General features: G+C 42.8%; 1 protein-coding gene across 1 annotated transcript in view; it reads left to right on the top strand.

Annotated features, from left to right (window-relative positions):
* Window positions 1-15,852, top strand: part of epb41a (erythrocyte membrane protein band 4.1a) — a gene marked incomplete at its 3' end in the record, with an annotated part of 71,655 nt that overhangs the window by 21,836 nt on the left and 33,967 nt on the right. The window contains exons 4-13 of the mRNA XM_079287981.1: window positions 5,574-5,678; window positions 5,844-5,886; window positions 5,988-6,063; window positions 6,560-6,778; window positions 7,332-7,419; window positions 9,163-9,315; window positions 9,468-9,565; window positions 9,695-9,870; window positions 12,411-12,655; window positions 15,583-15,657. Of these exons, the coding sequence (XP_079144107.1) occupies window positions 5,574-5,678; window positions 5,844-5,886; window positions 5,988-6,063; window positions 6,560-6,778; window positions 7,332-7,419; window positions 9,163-9,315; window positions 9,468-9,565; window positions 9,695-9,870; window positions 12,411-12,655; window positions 15,583-15,657 (1,278 nt within the window). The remainder of the gene's footprint in view (window positions 1-5,573; window positions 5,679-5,843; window positions 5,887-5,987; window positions 6,064-6,559; window positions 6,779-7,331; window positions 7,420-9,162; window positions 9,316-9,467; window positions 9,566-9,694; window positions 9,871-12,410; window positions 12,656-15,582; window positions 15,658-15,852) is intronic.

Genomic DNA, 15,852 nt, shown 5'->3' with positions numbered 1-15,852 from the left:
AATCACTTAAAATGATTTAGCAATTCCTAAAAATGCTAAATTGATTTACATTTTGTCAACTTGCTAATAAACAAATCGATCAACTGGCTAATAAACAAATCGATTTCTGGAGTAATTTTTTATGCAAAAATGCCACATTTCCTGATTCCAGCTTCTGAAATGTGAGAACTTTCTCCTCTTCTTGTCATGTAAGGGAATATCTTTGGCTTCTGGACTGTTGTTCTGACGACAAACAAGACATTTGAAAACATTAAACTCACCAAGCCTATATACACCCATCCTTACCCAGGTTCTGATTAGTGGTGTCACGGATCACGGATCGATCCGTGATCCGTTCGGATCACCCCTCACGGTTCGGATCACCCCTCACGGTTCGGATCACTTGTGAACCGCGGATCAATCGAGTATTTATTTTCCTTTTTTTTTTTTTTACAGCTTAATCATCACAGTGTGTAATAAAGTTCTACTGCTGCTGTTCCTTTTCAAGTAACAAGTCCCCGAATATCAATGCAGAGTGTCAGTGAACAGATATAAAGCAGTAGTGTGTTCACGTGACCGGAGCAGCTTAGAAGCATTTAACGGTGACGTCATGGCCAGCGGAGGAACGTCAGAAGCCGCGGCGTCATTTAAGTCGCAAGTTTGGGAACATTTTGTCTTCCCTATAACGTATAATGACGGATGAGGGTGGTGGACAAAGCGTTACGGTATGTCGGCGTTATTTAAAGAGAGACACACGACAACGGTAAAACATCAGCATGTCCACACATATGAAGAGACACCAACCCGTCTGTCAGCGACGGGGACACTCCGGTGTAGAAAACAAAGGATTTCTAAATCTGGTTAAAATGCTTGAGCCACGCTACGAAATCCACTCACGCACCCACTTCAGTGTGAAGCTGTTCCAGACCTCTATGAGAAGGAAAAGACTGCAGAGACTGCTTTCACCACGGCGGAGTGATTCTTAGTCCGGTGCTGTAGACACGCCCCCTCTGTGAGAGTCACACAGCCACACACCTGGGGTAGGTGCTGTAGACACGCCCCCTCTGTGAGAGTCACACAGACACACACCTGGGGCAGGTGCTGTAGACACGCCCCCTCTGTGAGAGTCACACAGACACACACCTGGGGCAGGTGCTGTAGACACGCCCCCTCTGTGAGAGTCACACAGACACACACCTGGGGCAGGTGCTGTAGACACGCCCCCTCTGTGAGAGTCACACAGACACACCTGGGGCAGGTGCTGTAGACACGCCCCCTCTGTGAGAGTCACACACACACACCTGGTTCAGGTGCTGACAGAAGTGTCAGAGTGAAGCTAGACAGGCCCAATGATATTCCAGTCACCACAGAAAGGTCGACCTTCTCCCCAGACAATGGAGATATTCTCATCTTTTTGAAAATAATGTCACAGTAATGGTAAACATTGTGTATTTGAATGACCTGACAGGAAGTAAACACAGACCCATGTTGTTGCTGAGCAGTTCAGTTCAGTGTAAACAGTGGAAGCTCACTGGCTGTTTCTTTCAGTATTGATCAAAGGACGAGGGAATCAACATACCTCATGTTGCACTTAAACTTAACAGAATTCTTGAATGTATTATTTTTATTTATTTATTTCATTTTGTTTCAAATTGGACATCTTCAATATTTTAGTTTTCATGTAAGACTATAGCCCAAAGTTCTTTGCTTTAAGTGTTCTTGAGGTTCTTTAATTAATAAATGGAAAGCAAAGTTATATTTGTCTCCTCCCCTTTTCTTTGTTGATCCGAAAAATGATCCGAACCGTGACTCCTGAACTGTGATCCGAACCGAACCGTGAGGTTTGTGATCCGTGACACCCCTAGTTCTGATAGATGGCAATCCAAAAGGAACTGGAAAACACCCAGTGTCTAACTCAGACTCTCTTTGACTAACTTCAGGCTCACCCCCATTTGTGGCATGTCCAATGTTCTCCGACCAACCAGGCAGCACCTGTCTGTTGTCAGAGGTGACAAAATGGTTCTCTGGAACTATCTGTCCTGCGGCACCAAATCAACATGACTCTCTTTTCGAGTGGTAATGCCTTTAAATGGCTACAAGTCATCCTTCGGGTTCTCACTAAATCAGATCACTGTCCAAACCCAAAACACGATCAAATGGACTATAGGAGAAGGTTTCATATACAGGATGAAATCATTTAGTGGGTGGTGGATGAACCGAAGAAATTGGACTTGGGAGACCTCCACTGGTCCCTACACTAGCCATTCATGGATCACTTCAGCTTCTGGTTCAAGAAAGAAAGGGGTAACAACACACAACCATATCGTCACAAATAATGTGACACTCATCTCCATCCAACCATTATCCCCAGGTCCCTCTAGAGCAGGGGTCGGGAACCTTTTTGACTAAGAGAGCCATGAAAGCAAAAAATTTGGAAATTTATTTCAGTGAGAGCCATATAATATATTTTAAAAGTGAATTCAACTAAATGTCAGTATAATAAGCCTCTGAATTTATTCTTTTAAATAATGTTGTTATAACACTCACCATTAATGCGACTTCTGGTGCTGCATGGATTTGCTGATGTCTTTGTAGTCGGGTTGGTACTTGGTGAGGTTAAGCTTCATGCAAGCGTTGAGGCTTTCATCCGTTAAACGTGATCGTAGGTTGGACTTGATGTTTTTAAGATGTGAGAATGACTGCTCACATGCATACGTAGATCCAAACATGGTCAATACAGCAATACTCACACGCTGCAGTGTGTGGTATGTGACAGGAAGCGCGTTCCAAGTTTTGAGAATCAGCTGGTCTTCGGGTTGGAGTTTTTCATTTCTGTCCACATGTGCTTGCTCGCCAACTCCGCTTTCTGTCGTGTGATTCTTTCCAAATCTTCATTCAGTGACTTGAACTTATTCACCCACATGTCTGAGGCCTTCAGGTCAGCCACTTCTGCTTCAAAATCTCTGACGGAGACACCAGGGATGTAATTCAGGTCGGCTGTGTTCAGTGAACACTCGTTTGGATGGGTGATGAACTTAAAAAGACGAGTGTGCTCACGAAATTCTCCAAAGCGTGCTTTGAAGGACTGTAGGAGACTGGATGTGCAGCCAGCTAGCTGGTGGAGATCAAGGTTTTGAATGGGCTCACTTGCTGTGCATGCATCTTTAAATTGGCTCAGTTTTTCAAAATGTAGTAAACGACCTGTTTCAAGATCCGTGATGAAAAGCTCCAGCTTGTTTTCAAAAGCAAATACAGCTTGTTGAAGGGATAACACTGTATTTCCAATGCCTTGCATTTTCACGTTGAGCTGGTTCAGATGTTCAGTCAGATCTACGAGATAGTAAAACTTGAGGAGCCACTCGGTGTCGGCTAGCTCAGGATGCCCGACGCCTTTCATTTCAAGGAAAGTCCGGATTTCGTTCAGGCAAGCCGCAAAACGGCTAAGCACCTTCCCTCTTGACAACCAACGCACATTGCTGTGCAAAAGCAGACCAGGATAGTTATTTACAACTTCATCCAGCAGTGTTTTAAACTGGCGATTATTTAAGGCTCGGGCAACAATAAAGTTGATCACACGAATGACCAGCGACATCACTTCGCCAAACTGCCTGTCACACATCTGAGCACAAAGTGCCTCCTGGTGTATAATGCAATGGAAACTTAGGATGGGTCTATTTTCATGTTCACGGAGAAGCGCCACAAATCCTTTGTTTTTCCCCACCATACACGGAGCACCATCAGTACACACTGAGAGAAGTTTATCCATAGGTAGACTTTTTTCTTGAGCAAACTCCATGAAAGACTTGAATAAATCCTCACCTCTTGTGGACCCTTTTAATGGCAGAACAGCAAGACTTTCTTCGCGCAGTGTGTCACCAACAGCATATCTTGCAATCACGCTGAACTGCGACAAATGGCTCACGTCTGTTGACTCATCCAAAGCCAGAGAAAAGAACGGCGCTGCATTTATGTCCTTCACTTGCGTTTCCTCCACTTTGTTTGCCATCACGATGGTACGATCATGAACAGTTCTTGCCGACAGAGGCATGTCTTGTATCCGTTTGATTATCTTGTCTTTGTTCGGAAGATCATCAAAAAGTTCATTGGCTACATCCAGCATGAACGTTTTAGCATACTCGCCATCTGTGAATGGTTTTCCGTTCCTCACTATTGCTAAAGAACCAGCAAAGCTAGCCGAATTATAGTCACCTTGCCGGGTCCATACGCGGAGTTGCTGCTGGCTAGCTTGCACCCTGCTCAGAAGCTCTTGGCACGCTTTCTTTCTGCTGTCTCCCGCAGGGTATTTTGATGCAAAGGTAGCGTGGCGCGTGTTGAAGTGCCGCTTTACATTCGACCGTTTCAACGATGTAATTTTGTCTTTGCAAATTAGACACACCGCAGAACCCGCTCTCTCCACAAAGGCGAATTCTTCGGTCCATTCGTCCTGAAATGTACGATACTCGTCGTCTTTTTTTCTTTTCGCCATCTTCTTCGTCGAAGGGTTAGCTTTGAGCTAATGACCGAGCAGACGCAGTCTCAGACTGATTCAAAAGGGGGCGTTTACCTGTTTTACCCAGCAACGGCAAACGTAGGCCAGTATCATCCAATTAAAATAATGGACAATTGCTCCTGCAGCCCTGAACAGGACATGCGCAGTGAAAAATCGATGGATGGATTAAAACAAGTGAGAATATTTTGTTTTATCTGCGAGCCATATGCAATCATCAAAAGAGCCACATCTGGCTCGCGAGCCATAGGTTCCCGACCCCTGCTCTAGAGTCTAGACCCATATCAATAGAATACTCAGCTTTTCTCCTCCACTGGACAAAGACACACAAAGCTACCAGAAAGGCACCCAATTCCAACGTTTCCTCATTATCTTTTATCTTGGAAACATTGCCTCAATGGAACACCGCCATTCTTGATCACAACCTAAAAACCATCCTGCAATCAGCAAAGGCCACCTTCCTACATGCAGAGATTTACAACAACCAAATAATCCTGACTCTTTCCACCATATCTCCGTCTCAAACGGGAATCCTTCTATATAGAATCAGATGACATACATTGGACGGCAAGCACTGCAACGGAAATGTAAAACCACTGGAAAGTTTGTTTAGGTCACCTACAAACCCAAATCCCAACGGATGACCAATCAGTATTAAATATCTCCTCAAGCATTTAACTAACCTCAGTGCAACACCAATTAGTGATGAGGAGTTTCTCCTTCATTCCTACAGCTACCTCTGTTAAGAATCGTGTGAGCGTCAAGCCCATCAAACAACAAGCCTTGATGGATCTTCAACAGAATACCGCCATTGTCATAAAACCAGCAGTCAAAGATGGTTTAATGTTTAGTTGGAAAGAAACTCCTTGTGATTCCAGTATGTCTCGGGGTTTTGGGTTCTCTCCTCAGCTGCCTGACAGCTGTCAACCAGTCCAGTAGGACAGCGACCGCTCCCCTGAGCCTCTGTGCTGTTTTCACCATCTGCTCAGTCATGTTCAGCACATTACTGAATACATTGTCCTTGTCCTATGTAATGTCAAGTTGTAATGATTCAGTGTCTTGTTCTCTGAACGCATGTCTGTGTCAGAAACACGCAAAAGGTCAGGAGCTCTTCATGAAGGTCTGTGACCACCTCAACCTGCTGGAGAAAGACTACTATGGCCTGGTCATCTTTGAGATGGCCACCATGAAGGTGAGCATCATTGGGTAGTATTCCAACAATGCCAATCAGAAGAGGGCAGCTCTTTATATGTAAATGGCATTAGTGGTTAGAGTAACCTGTGGCCCTCAGTGTTGAATAGAATAATCTGAGCAGTGTTTGATGATATCATGCTACATCCTTCGTTATTTTGACCAGACTTGGATGGACCTAACCAAGGAGATCCGCAGGCAGGTACAAGGTGAGCGGAACTTTAACCACAAATGCATCATCTGTTCTCATTTATATGCTTCGAATCCATGTTTACAGTTCTTTCGTCACACTCTCCTTTTCTTTCTCAAGGTACCAACTATAATTTCACCTTTAATGTGAAATTCTATCCACCAGACCCAGCCCAACTGTCTGAAGACATAACAAGGTACTACATGGGTCCCTGTGGTTTTTGTCAATTACCTGCAAACATCAGTTTATTGTATCAAATGCCTAATGTGGACAGGATTCATTTCTCCAGATGAGAGGATAGGCTATGAAAACATTACGTGGCGTATTCAGAGATTTCTGTGTTTGTAAGGATAATGATGCAGGGGTCCGATCATATAACTAACAAACCAAGACAGTAAGTGCCATTAAAACAATCGATGAACTATGATGCTCAGCTAATATTAATTTTTTGTCACTTTTGACCCTTGTTTAAAATGAAAAAGTTCTCACGTTGGTGTTGAAACTCTGGAAGTCAGCAACAGTGGCTCTAGCTTGCTGGGCATGAGCTGAAACACATTTCCTTGGACATGTTCCTCCAAGCTGATTGAATACAAGATCACTATGAAGCCTTTTGAATCAAACATATTGTATTACAATATTATGAATATATTGTTCCATACAGAGTCCATATTATCCATTTGTGTGCATTGCAGGTATTACCTGTGTCTCCAGCTGCGGAAGGACATCCTGCAGGGCCGCCTTCCCTGCTCCTTTGTCACCCTGTCCCTGCTGGGCTCCTACGCCCTGCAGTCGGAGCTGGGTGAGTACGACCCTGAGGTTCACGGCAACGAATACACTAAGGATATGAAAATGGCCCAGGGTCAGACCAAGGAGCTGGAAGACAAAATGATGGAGCTGCACCGCACATACAGGTCAGAACTCTGCCTCGGTGTTCCATATTCTTGACCCAATCCACCAATTAAGTGGATTTGTAAAACAATTATGGTACAAGTCAAACTCTGTATTCAAAATGTTACATAAGTAAAAGTACATTACTATTGTCTGCAAAAAGTATCTAGAATAAAAGTACTGATGATGATGGTGCACCTGCCTCTAAAGTATTTAAAGTCGTATCAATGAAATTACTAAGTGATAATGAAAAATATGTACTAAATGATAGCGCTTGAGTAAATACACCTCACTTTAACTTTTGAGTACTCCACTCAACAGAACCAACTCCAATAATGTATTATGTATGAACTACACTTGAACTCTATGACAAGGGAAGATGAGGGGAAGATACACTTTCCCTGCTCTTCTAAAAAAGCACTTCTTTGTGTGATTCAATGAAATCTTCCATCCTGATACCTTAAATGTAAATGTTGACTGTCAAAATCTGAACCACTTTCAGTATTCATATCACAGCCTCTTCACAGTAACAGTAACTAGACATTTTGTGGGATTGCTGCTGTGGTGTTGTGGCAGGTCAATGAGTCCGGCCCAGGCAGACCTGATGTTCCTGGAGAATGCCAAGAAGCTCTCCATGTACGGAGTGGACCTCCACCAGGTCAAGGTGAGCACAGGATGTAGGACGTAGGTTTGCATGTGATTGGTAATGTCCCTGTCAATATTTTGAGTGTAATTAGATTTTATATTTGAATTGACTTATATCTTTTACAATTTAAAGGTTCTTATGGAATAGCTATGGCTCACTAGCAAAAAAAAGACTGCTGGTATGAATATTGATGATAAAGTGGATCCAGCCTGCACTTTATCAGAGGTGGTGAACAATTGTGTCGACAATAAGACACACAATAGTGAGATTTATGTCTGATCAGAAGGGTTTTAGAGAGCAGGTAGACTTTTTCTTGAAATTGCATGACTATGTGTGTTGAGAGTTTTGAACATAATCTGCCTGATATGAGCTATAAAATACATGAGTTCAAATTAATTCATGTATCATGGAGGTGAATAGATGCCACATTAACATTTAAAGAGGTTCCTTCCCAAACAAAAGACAAAAGCAGAAGGAAGAGTCAATCTTGTGTGCTGAAGAAGAGAAGGAGAGAAGTTGATCTGGAGAATATATATTTGAAAGCAATACAGCATGCCTGAGAGCCTTACTGAGCTTAGTGTTTGCCTTTACATAAATATAGACATTACACCATAAATGGATGCAGAAAACTTCCCCAGAATGAAAGTTTGACATCAATGTTTCCTGGGGGAGGACCTCCAGACCCTCCACTTTCTATATGTCCCCACCAACCTACGCCCTCTTAGTTGCTAAATGCTTGACCAAGTGCATAGTAAGTAGTAAGGGGTGAGTAGTCAGGTGAAGGGACGACTGTGGCTCAGTGGTAGAGCAGGGTCATCCTTCAATCAGAGGATCAGCAGTTCGATCCCCGGCTCCACTAGTCCATGTTGATGTGTCCTTGGGCAAGACACTTGAATGAATGGGAAACAATGGATGTAAATGGGTGAATAAACATGTAGTGTTTGAGAGCTTTGAGTGGTTGGAATACTAGAAAAGCGCTGTACAAGTACAGTCCATTTACTATAGCAGGTCATCCTTTAGATCCAAGTATCTGTCATCGATCAAATAGAAGACATAATCCACTTGATCAGCCTGTCAATTCTCCGTGACAACAAACAGCATAGATGTAAAAAGAAGAAATACATATCATGTGTTTGCTGCTTTGTCTGTTAGTATTGTAATGTCATGCATCAGAGAAGCATGCATGCTTGGCCTGAAAAGCAAGGAGACATGTGACTTGTGAGGCTTCACAGCTGAAATCAGGTCAATCTGTTTATGTCAGAACAGGGTTTTAACCAGCGATGGAGCTACGGAATATACTGCCCCTCTGTGGATGATAGTGAGCAGTACAAGGAAGCGGCATCATTAAACAACTGCTGAAGATTAACATGGATTATCATTTGTAGTAGTACATACTATACAGTAGTAAACATTTCAAACACATGGTGTGTACTGATCACTACTATTATAAGCACTTTGAGGGAGTCTTAGAATAAACCGTTCACCCGTAAAATGTGTGTAAAAATTACAATGTCATCATTCGTCAGGGTGGGGACCTGTTGCAAAGCCAGACTTTATTAGTATTTACAATTAATTGGAAAAGCAATAACATGATTATGTTTAAGCTAAATTTGGTTTTGATAGAATTTTATAGAACCTAAATCCTGTATTGAATCAGCTTACAGAACATCTTTGTTCATTCCAGGCTCCCTCAGAAGGTCTTGGCTTTCTGAAGTGTCTGGTTAATGGGAATCTTTCTGTCTCCCTGGGTGTCTCTGTTAGGATCTGGATGGTGTTGACATCATGCTGGGGGTTTGCTCCAGTGGTCTGATGGTTTACAAAGATAAACTGAGGATCAACCGTTTCCCATGGCCCAAAGTCCTCAAGGTCTCCTACAAACGCAGCAGCTTCTTCATCAAAATAAGACCGTCAGAGGTACAGGCTGTTTTCATATCCACAGATATCCATCCACCTGTCAAATCTGTTGTTCATTATTTATTTATCACTGAACTCACCTTAACCATGACACCATGAACATCATTTCATCAGTCATCTTTTTAGCGGGTTTATTTTTCTTGTTTCAACAGGTGGAACATTATGAGAGTGCAATTGGCTTCAAACTACCCAATTACAAGGCGGCCAAGAAGCTGTGGAAAGTGTGTGTAGAACATCACACCTTCTTCAGGTATTCTTGAAGTCACTTTGTTATAATGCCTGTGCAGCGTTTAAGTGTGGACATTTCGCTAAATATGCTTGTTCGCTGCCTGACCCAGAGTCAGATCGGAAGATCAGTATCAGTGACCTTTGTCTGCAGGCTGACTTCCACTGAGATGGCCACCACTCCCAGGACGTTCCTGGCGTTGGGCTCTAAGTTTCGCTACAGCGGTCGGACTCAGGCTCAGACCAGACAGGCAAGCTCTCTGATCGACAGACCAGCTCCTCTGTTCCAGCGCTCCTCCAGCAAGAGGAACTCTCGCAGCCTGGATGGAGGTACACTGTTGCACCTGCTGTAGGAGTGTGTGTGTGTGTGGGGGGTTGTGCAGTAAGAGAGATAGAAATACATTCATGGCCTGAGGCCTTCAGATTCGATAGAATATACCTCCTAGGTTCAGAACATTTCTGTAAATGACAGTTACAGTTACAGTGTAGGCTATGGAACCTACGTGTGTGTGGTGTGTGCATCTTTGTCGGGCTTTACTTGTTTGCCTTCATAAAAGTGTGATTGCATGAGCATATTAGCCCAGAGCAAGTGGTTCTCATGGAGTCTTTTCGTTTGCTCTGATTCGCGTGTCTTTGACCTCAAGAGAAAACCATGAGCCATTACAGCATAAAATCATTCCATGATGTCAGGCCTTCATTCTAGAGCCCTGGCTTCAAAGTTGTAGTTTTTACTGTTTTGTATCACATCGAGTCATTGTCTCATGTTTGTTTTGGGCTATTTTCCTAGTTTCCAAGCGGGACATCGCTGTTGTATTGTGGAGCGCTTGCGTGTTGATATCTGAATGTTGGAAAGTGTGTGTGTGTGTGTGTGAGTGCGTGTGCTTGTGTACATTATGATAAACAAAATAATTCAAAATAGTTTTTTGAAATTTAAAAACAGCATCATATCAAAAAGTGTTGAGCCTTTACCTCTCTACTTGGTGGTGTAGATAAGATATTTTATAATCTGTTGAATTTAATCTTGTAAATGCCTTCAGAGTTAATGAACACATTCATGCACTCAAGCAGATTTACACTAATGGCCTCACATCTGGTGCCACCTATTATTATACGTTGCTGTTTGGCTCATGCTAGTCACTGTGTGCACTGCTGCCCATCCGCTTTACTACAGCTCAGTCTGATATATAACACAATATGAGTCTTGAATGATGCTTAAAAAAAATGTCAGTCTTCATGGAAGAAGTAAATAACACTTTCATATTTAGTAAACAGATTGACAGCACGGTTTTGTCTTTAGTTATCAATGAAACAGGACAGCATAAGTCCTTCTATTTTCACTGAAATCACTCTAACTTGTCATAAAGTGATAAATAATCTTCCCGTGTGTGAGTGTCTACCCTAACACTATGTGTGTTTCACAGCCTCAGTATGTTTCATATACCACAGGACAGGCATCCCTTGGGCATGGGTACGACATCTGAATCCCACATGGGAAAAGCAGACTTCGGCAGTTCCAATTAAAGCTATGGAATGTGAAAAAATAAGATCAGATGAGCCTTTATTGATCTCCAAAGGGGAAATTCAGGTGTTGCAGCAACGCAAAAGTATAAATAATTTCAGATAAATAGAGAAGTAAATATTAATAATAACAGAGGTACATACAATAGAAGTATAGAAACTATAAAAGAGCAAGTAAAGCCAGAGGTAGAAGGTAAAGTGGCAGCGGTCTGGTCAATGCTTTTCAAAGAGATCTCCTCTGCTTCATATAGTGTGATGGCAGTGAACACAAACAAGAGCCTGAAGCTTGTTTTGCACCTGGGTGGGTTGATGAGGTGACAGAAGAAGCTGCCCATCTGGTCATGGAGAGGGTGACAGAGGTTATCCACTGACTGCCACTGACGCTTGTTGAGCCTGCTGCCCTCACCAGTTGTGACAATCACACCACAGCAAGGAACAGTGCAAATACTGACCATACATAATGTCACCATTGGGTGTGTTCTAATAAGGCTTTAGGTTACTTGTATGACATAGCAAAGGGAAATCTTTTTGACTACAGGGCTGACTTTGGCATGTGTACAAATGGGAATAGGTTTAAAAATCTGCTATTTCTCTTCTCCATTTGCTGGAGATGTGAACTGATCGGGACCTTGTTCTAGCTGCTGTGTGTGCTACAGAATTAGCTGTTTTATTAAACTGAATACAATTTTGCTTCTCATTGGAGTCCAATCCCACACCCTACTCCTGCTTCATTTCCAGTAAGAGCACTCTCTGCGTGAAATAACTCAATGCTGCCATGGAGGGTAATGAGCTGAACTTTGGCAGTAGGAGCAGTTGTGTAGTACAACTCTGTATATGTGGGGCTTTTAGGTTGGCTGCCTCAAGTGACTGTTTGACACCATCTCTTTGCTCTTGGCTTTTCTAGTCCAATAAAGACATTTTGTTCCTGCCATTAGCTCCCCACATTTGTATTAAATGATGTAAATTCTACAGCCCATCTAGCCTGGGAACGTCTCGGGTCTACCATATACAGGCAGTGCAGGAGGACGTGGCTGGGGAGAAGGGCGACTGGGCAACAGCAGCCCAGATCCGGATAAGTGAATTAGTGAATGAATTGATGAATGTATGGACATCATTACTATAGCAGTTTGACAGAATGGTTTTATTGTTCAGAGCTGAATGAAATCTTAATGCAGACAATAGAGGGCATGCTGCAAACTGGGCAAGAAAGTCAGAGTTCTATATAATTAGATATAATTAAAGTTATTTAGAAAAAGTCAAAAAAAAGTCCAGAAGCTGCAGATACCACAATAATACATGACATCCTTTCCTGTTTCTTAAAGTGAGCTGTCTTTCCTCTCTGTCCAATCCAGCCATGGCATCCACTCCCGACAATAAATCCACTCGTCCAGTCAGCGCCCCCGTTATGTCACCGGTGTCTCCTGGGGAGGCAGCTGCCTCACCACTGCTACCCACCCTGCTTCGCTCTGACCACCACCGCTCTACACCCAGAGGCCATCGCTCTGCAGACAGGAAGGTAGAAGTGAAGGCAGAGGGTCAGCCAGCAGAGTACACCAAGAGACACAGCCCCAGACCAGAGTCCACTCCAGAAATCAAGGTAGTGGACACAGTCCTTGACGTCACCAGTTTTTATTCTGTTCATTATTGAAGAAAAAAGGGAGGTTACAGGGCATCTATAACCAGAGATCAGGGCCGAGGCTAGACAGAAGAGGTTATTAATAATGAAATACAGTCTTTTTCCCACTGGTCAAATTAGAAATGAAGTCATGAAAATAGTAATACACAATTGTCCCATTTATGCACACTGTATGAGTGCCATATAGTTTACGGTAAACATTTAAGGAGGGCACCTGGCCACCATTGAGGGATTGAGTTTGTTAGATAGTTAATTCAAACAAGTACTCAGATCCATGCTCAGAGCCACTGACTCAGGCATGAATATATGGTGAGATGAAATGTATGCTACTGTATGCAAAAAGTTAAATATTGAGTTATACAATAATAAGAAAGCAAAAAGGCCACTTCACTTGTAAAGAATTGTAATTTGCCTTCCTGGAAAGTTTTAAAAAACATTGTTTCATTCTTCCTGACTGCCAGAGACAGTGCTAAACTCTGGATGTCATCCATCTCGCCATGCGCAGGTCGAGTATTTAACATAAATAAATTCACATATGACATTGGGCAGTCCCGCCCAGATAAGCCCACGTCTTCATATTTATCCCTTGTAGCTTCTCGCAGGTAACCCGCGAATGCAGGTTGAAACTAAATGCTTTAAAAAAGCAGATAACCAGTTTCTCTTCACGAGCTTGGTTGGAGTTACGGTTTCATCCTCCAAGGGCTGCAATTAGGCAACCATGGCTACACCCGTATCTCTTAGCTGACAGACTGGTGATTTCGCTGGTGCTCTCAGCACCTGACAATACAGAAAGGGTAAGGCAGGTGTCTTCGCCAACTCTGAAGCTCGGCTAGAAAAGTACAAATTCTCTATTGTCGCTTCAAGTAAGTTCATCTTTTAAAAGGAGCCTGTTTTCAGGTTTCTTCTAAACTTTTGTGTCCTTGCAGTGATTAGCAAGCCTTGCTTCAGAATTACAATTGCTGATAGTCGCCGTATATTTGTTTTTAATTCATTGCTCCCTGACGATTGCTTTCGCTTCGTTCCTGACTGGCTTCAGAGTTTGATTGACAGATGGTTCATCAAATCACCTGCCTCATATAACAGTTTCCGATGCCAGCTTCTCAGATGGTTCAGCATACAAACCACCTGGTGGGTCAGGTAAACCCAGTGGCGGGCTGTGCATTTTATACCTGGGCCTTCACTGCTGGTCCTGCAGCTGAAATACCACCTTATAACCACATTGTGGCGCCACAGCTCATTTTTAAGGCTGTAACTATGTACGTCTTCGTCGTTTGATTAACGCTCAAGCATTTAGAGAATGCAAAAGCATAAATTCAGGAAAACATAATGTTCTCAGCTGGTCTGGCTGTGGGATCCACCGTCATTCCTTAATGACAAGCCAACGAGCGTATCATAGGATTTTACTTTCACAACTTGAACATACTGCTCTGCAGCGTCTTTCCTCCTCTCAGCACTCTCTGTCATGGTGCAGCTCAACTCAGTCAGAATGCATTTTGATTGGCTGAACTGCATCACGTGATGTGATTCACTACCCAGCAGCCTCTGCTGGCTGTTAAGTTTCGTTTCACAATAGACACGTGCTCGCCCACTGACCAATCACAGCACACTCTGCACCTCGCGGGAAAGCTACAGATGAACACTGAGCGGCATGTAACGCTGACGTCATTATAGGCGGCTAGCAGGCGCTGATACATCAAAGAATACGCCCAACATGTCAAACTAAAGATCTGATTGGTTGAACACTGACAATCAACAATATCGTCCCCATGTACTTTAATCTGCACTGCACAGAGCCGAGTCTGCAGGCATCTGGCTCTGTTCTTACATAGACACACAGAGGTGAGATCTGAGAGCAACTGAGGAAGACAGTAGCTGTGCAATGAGGAAATAAGAAAAATATTTGTATCAATTATAATACATGTAGTGTATTTAAGAAAAATTATTAAATTATAATATATATATATATATATATATATATATATATATATATATAGTTATTTAAATATATATAGCTTTGTGATTCTGTTTAGGCCAGCAGAGAAGGCCTTGCAGGCCCTGACGGCCCACCACTGGGTAAACCTAGGGGTACCACAGACTTGAACAAAGGCCAAGAAAATGGACTGTTTGGCAGACAAAGTTGACACACCTCCAAGGATTGCGAAGCGACTTGTTTTGTGCTGTCCACTCAGCTATGCATTGAGGAGATCCACAAATGCACAAGATGGACTACATCCAGTGTTAAGTGCAGCCTCTGCCGGTCATCCAGAATATATAGAACGGGAGTTGCATATGTAGGCCTTGTTTCATTGCCACAGGTTTTAACACATTTCAATCCTCCAAACTGTACATATCCCTTTTTTTAGCAAGTAAAACCTAATGGCCCACCCTAAAGGAATTTTTCCACATATTTTTAAATGTGCTTATTTGTTTGCTTTGCAAAAGAATGTTGAACTAGTGGTTACATGGAAGCTAATATACCTCACTGTAGAGTATGACGTGTGCTGGTACAGAGAAATGCGTCACACAGTGTACAAGAGGAACATATCATTTAGTGGTAAGTGTAGCTGGTATCGATGAAAAGGACAATCTCATCTCTCTATTTATTTGAACAATATTGTGCTGAATCAAAAGCCCAACGTTTTGACGTGTGTCTTCATCAGGGGCCCTAATAAATAGAGATAGATGAATTGAACAAGTCAATGTGTGGTCCACCTCCTTCGACCAAGAGTTCCAAGGCTACCAGCACCAGGTTTGATGGGGTTGAGGTGTTTCTTCATTTTAAAATGAACATTTTAGCTCTTAATGGAAACAGAATTGTTCTGTGGCATGTGTATTCCTGGTCGTGCCTGGAATTGATCCTGATGTGTGAGCTTTGTCTGTGCTACCAGTCAGTGGCCAGGAGAGAGCGGAGGCACTCGCCCTCTGTGACCACCGCCAATGGAGAAAGAGAGAAAAAGAGCCAGGTTTGTTTGCTTGACGCATGAGCAAAGTGAACCAGAGTTGAACCACCTGAAACTAGAGAAAAACTAGAAGAAAAATCGATACAGGAGTAGAGCATTACCATGACTGGTATACTGTATGTGATATTAAAGAAATTACAGCAATATAGAACAAAATATAGCGGTATGTATATGTATATTGTGAGCAAGAATATTTCA

This window comes from Melanostigma gelatinosum (assembly GCF_949748355.1).
Source record: "Melanostigma gelatinosum genome assembly, chromosome: 17".
In the NCBI taxonomy this organism is placed as follows: domain Eukaryota; kingdom Metazoa; phylum Chordata; class Actinopteri; order Perciformes; family Zoarcidae; genus Melanostigma; species Melanostigma gelatinosum.
This window is presented reverse-complemented; position numbering and strand designations above follow the sequence as displayed.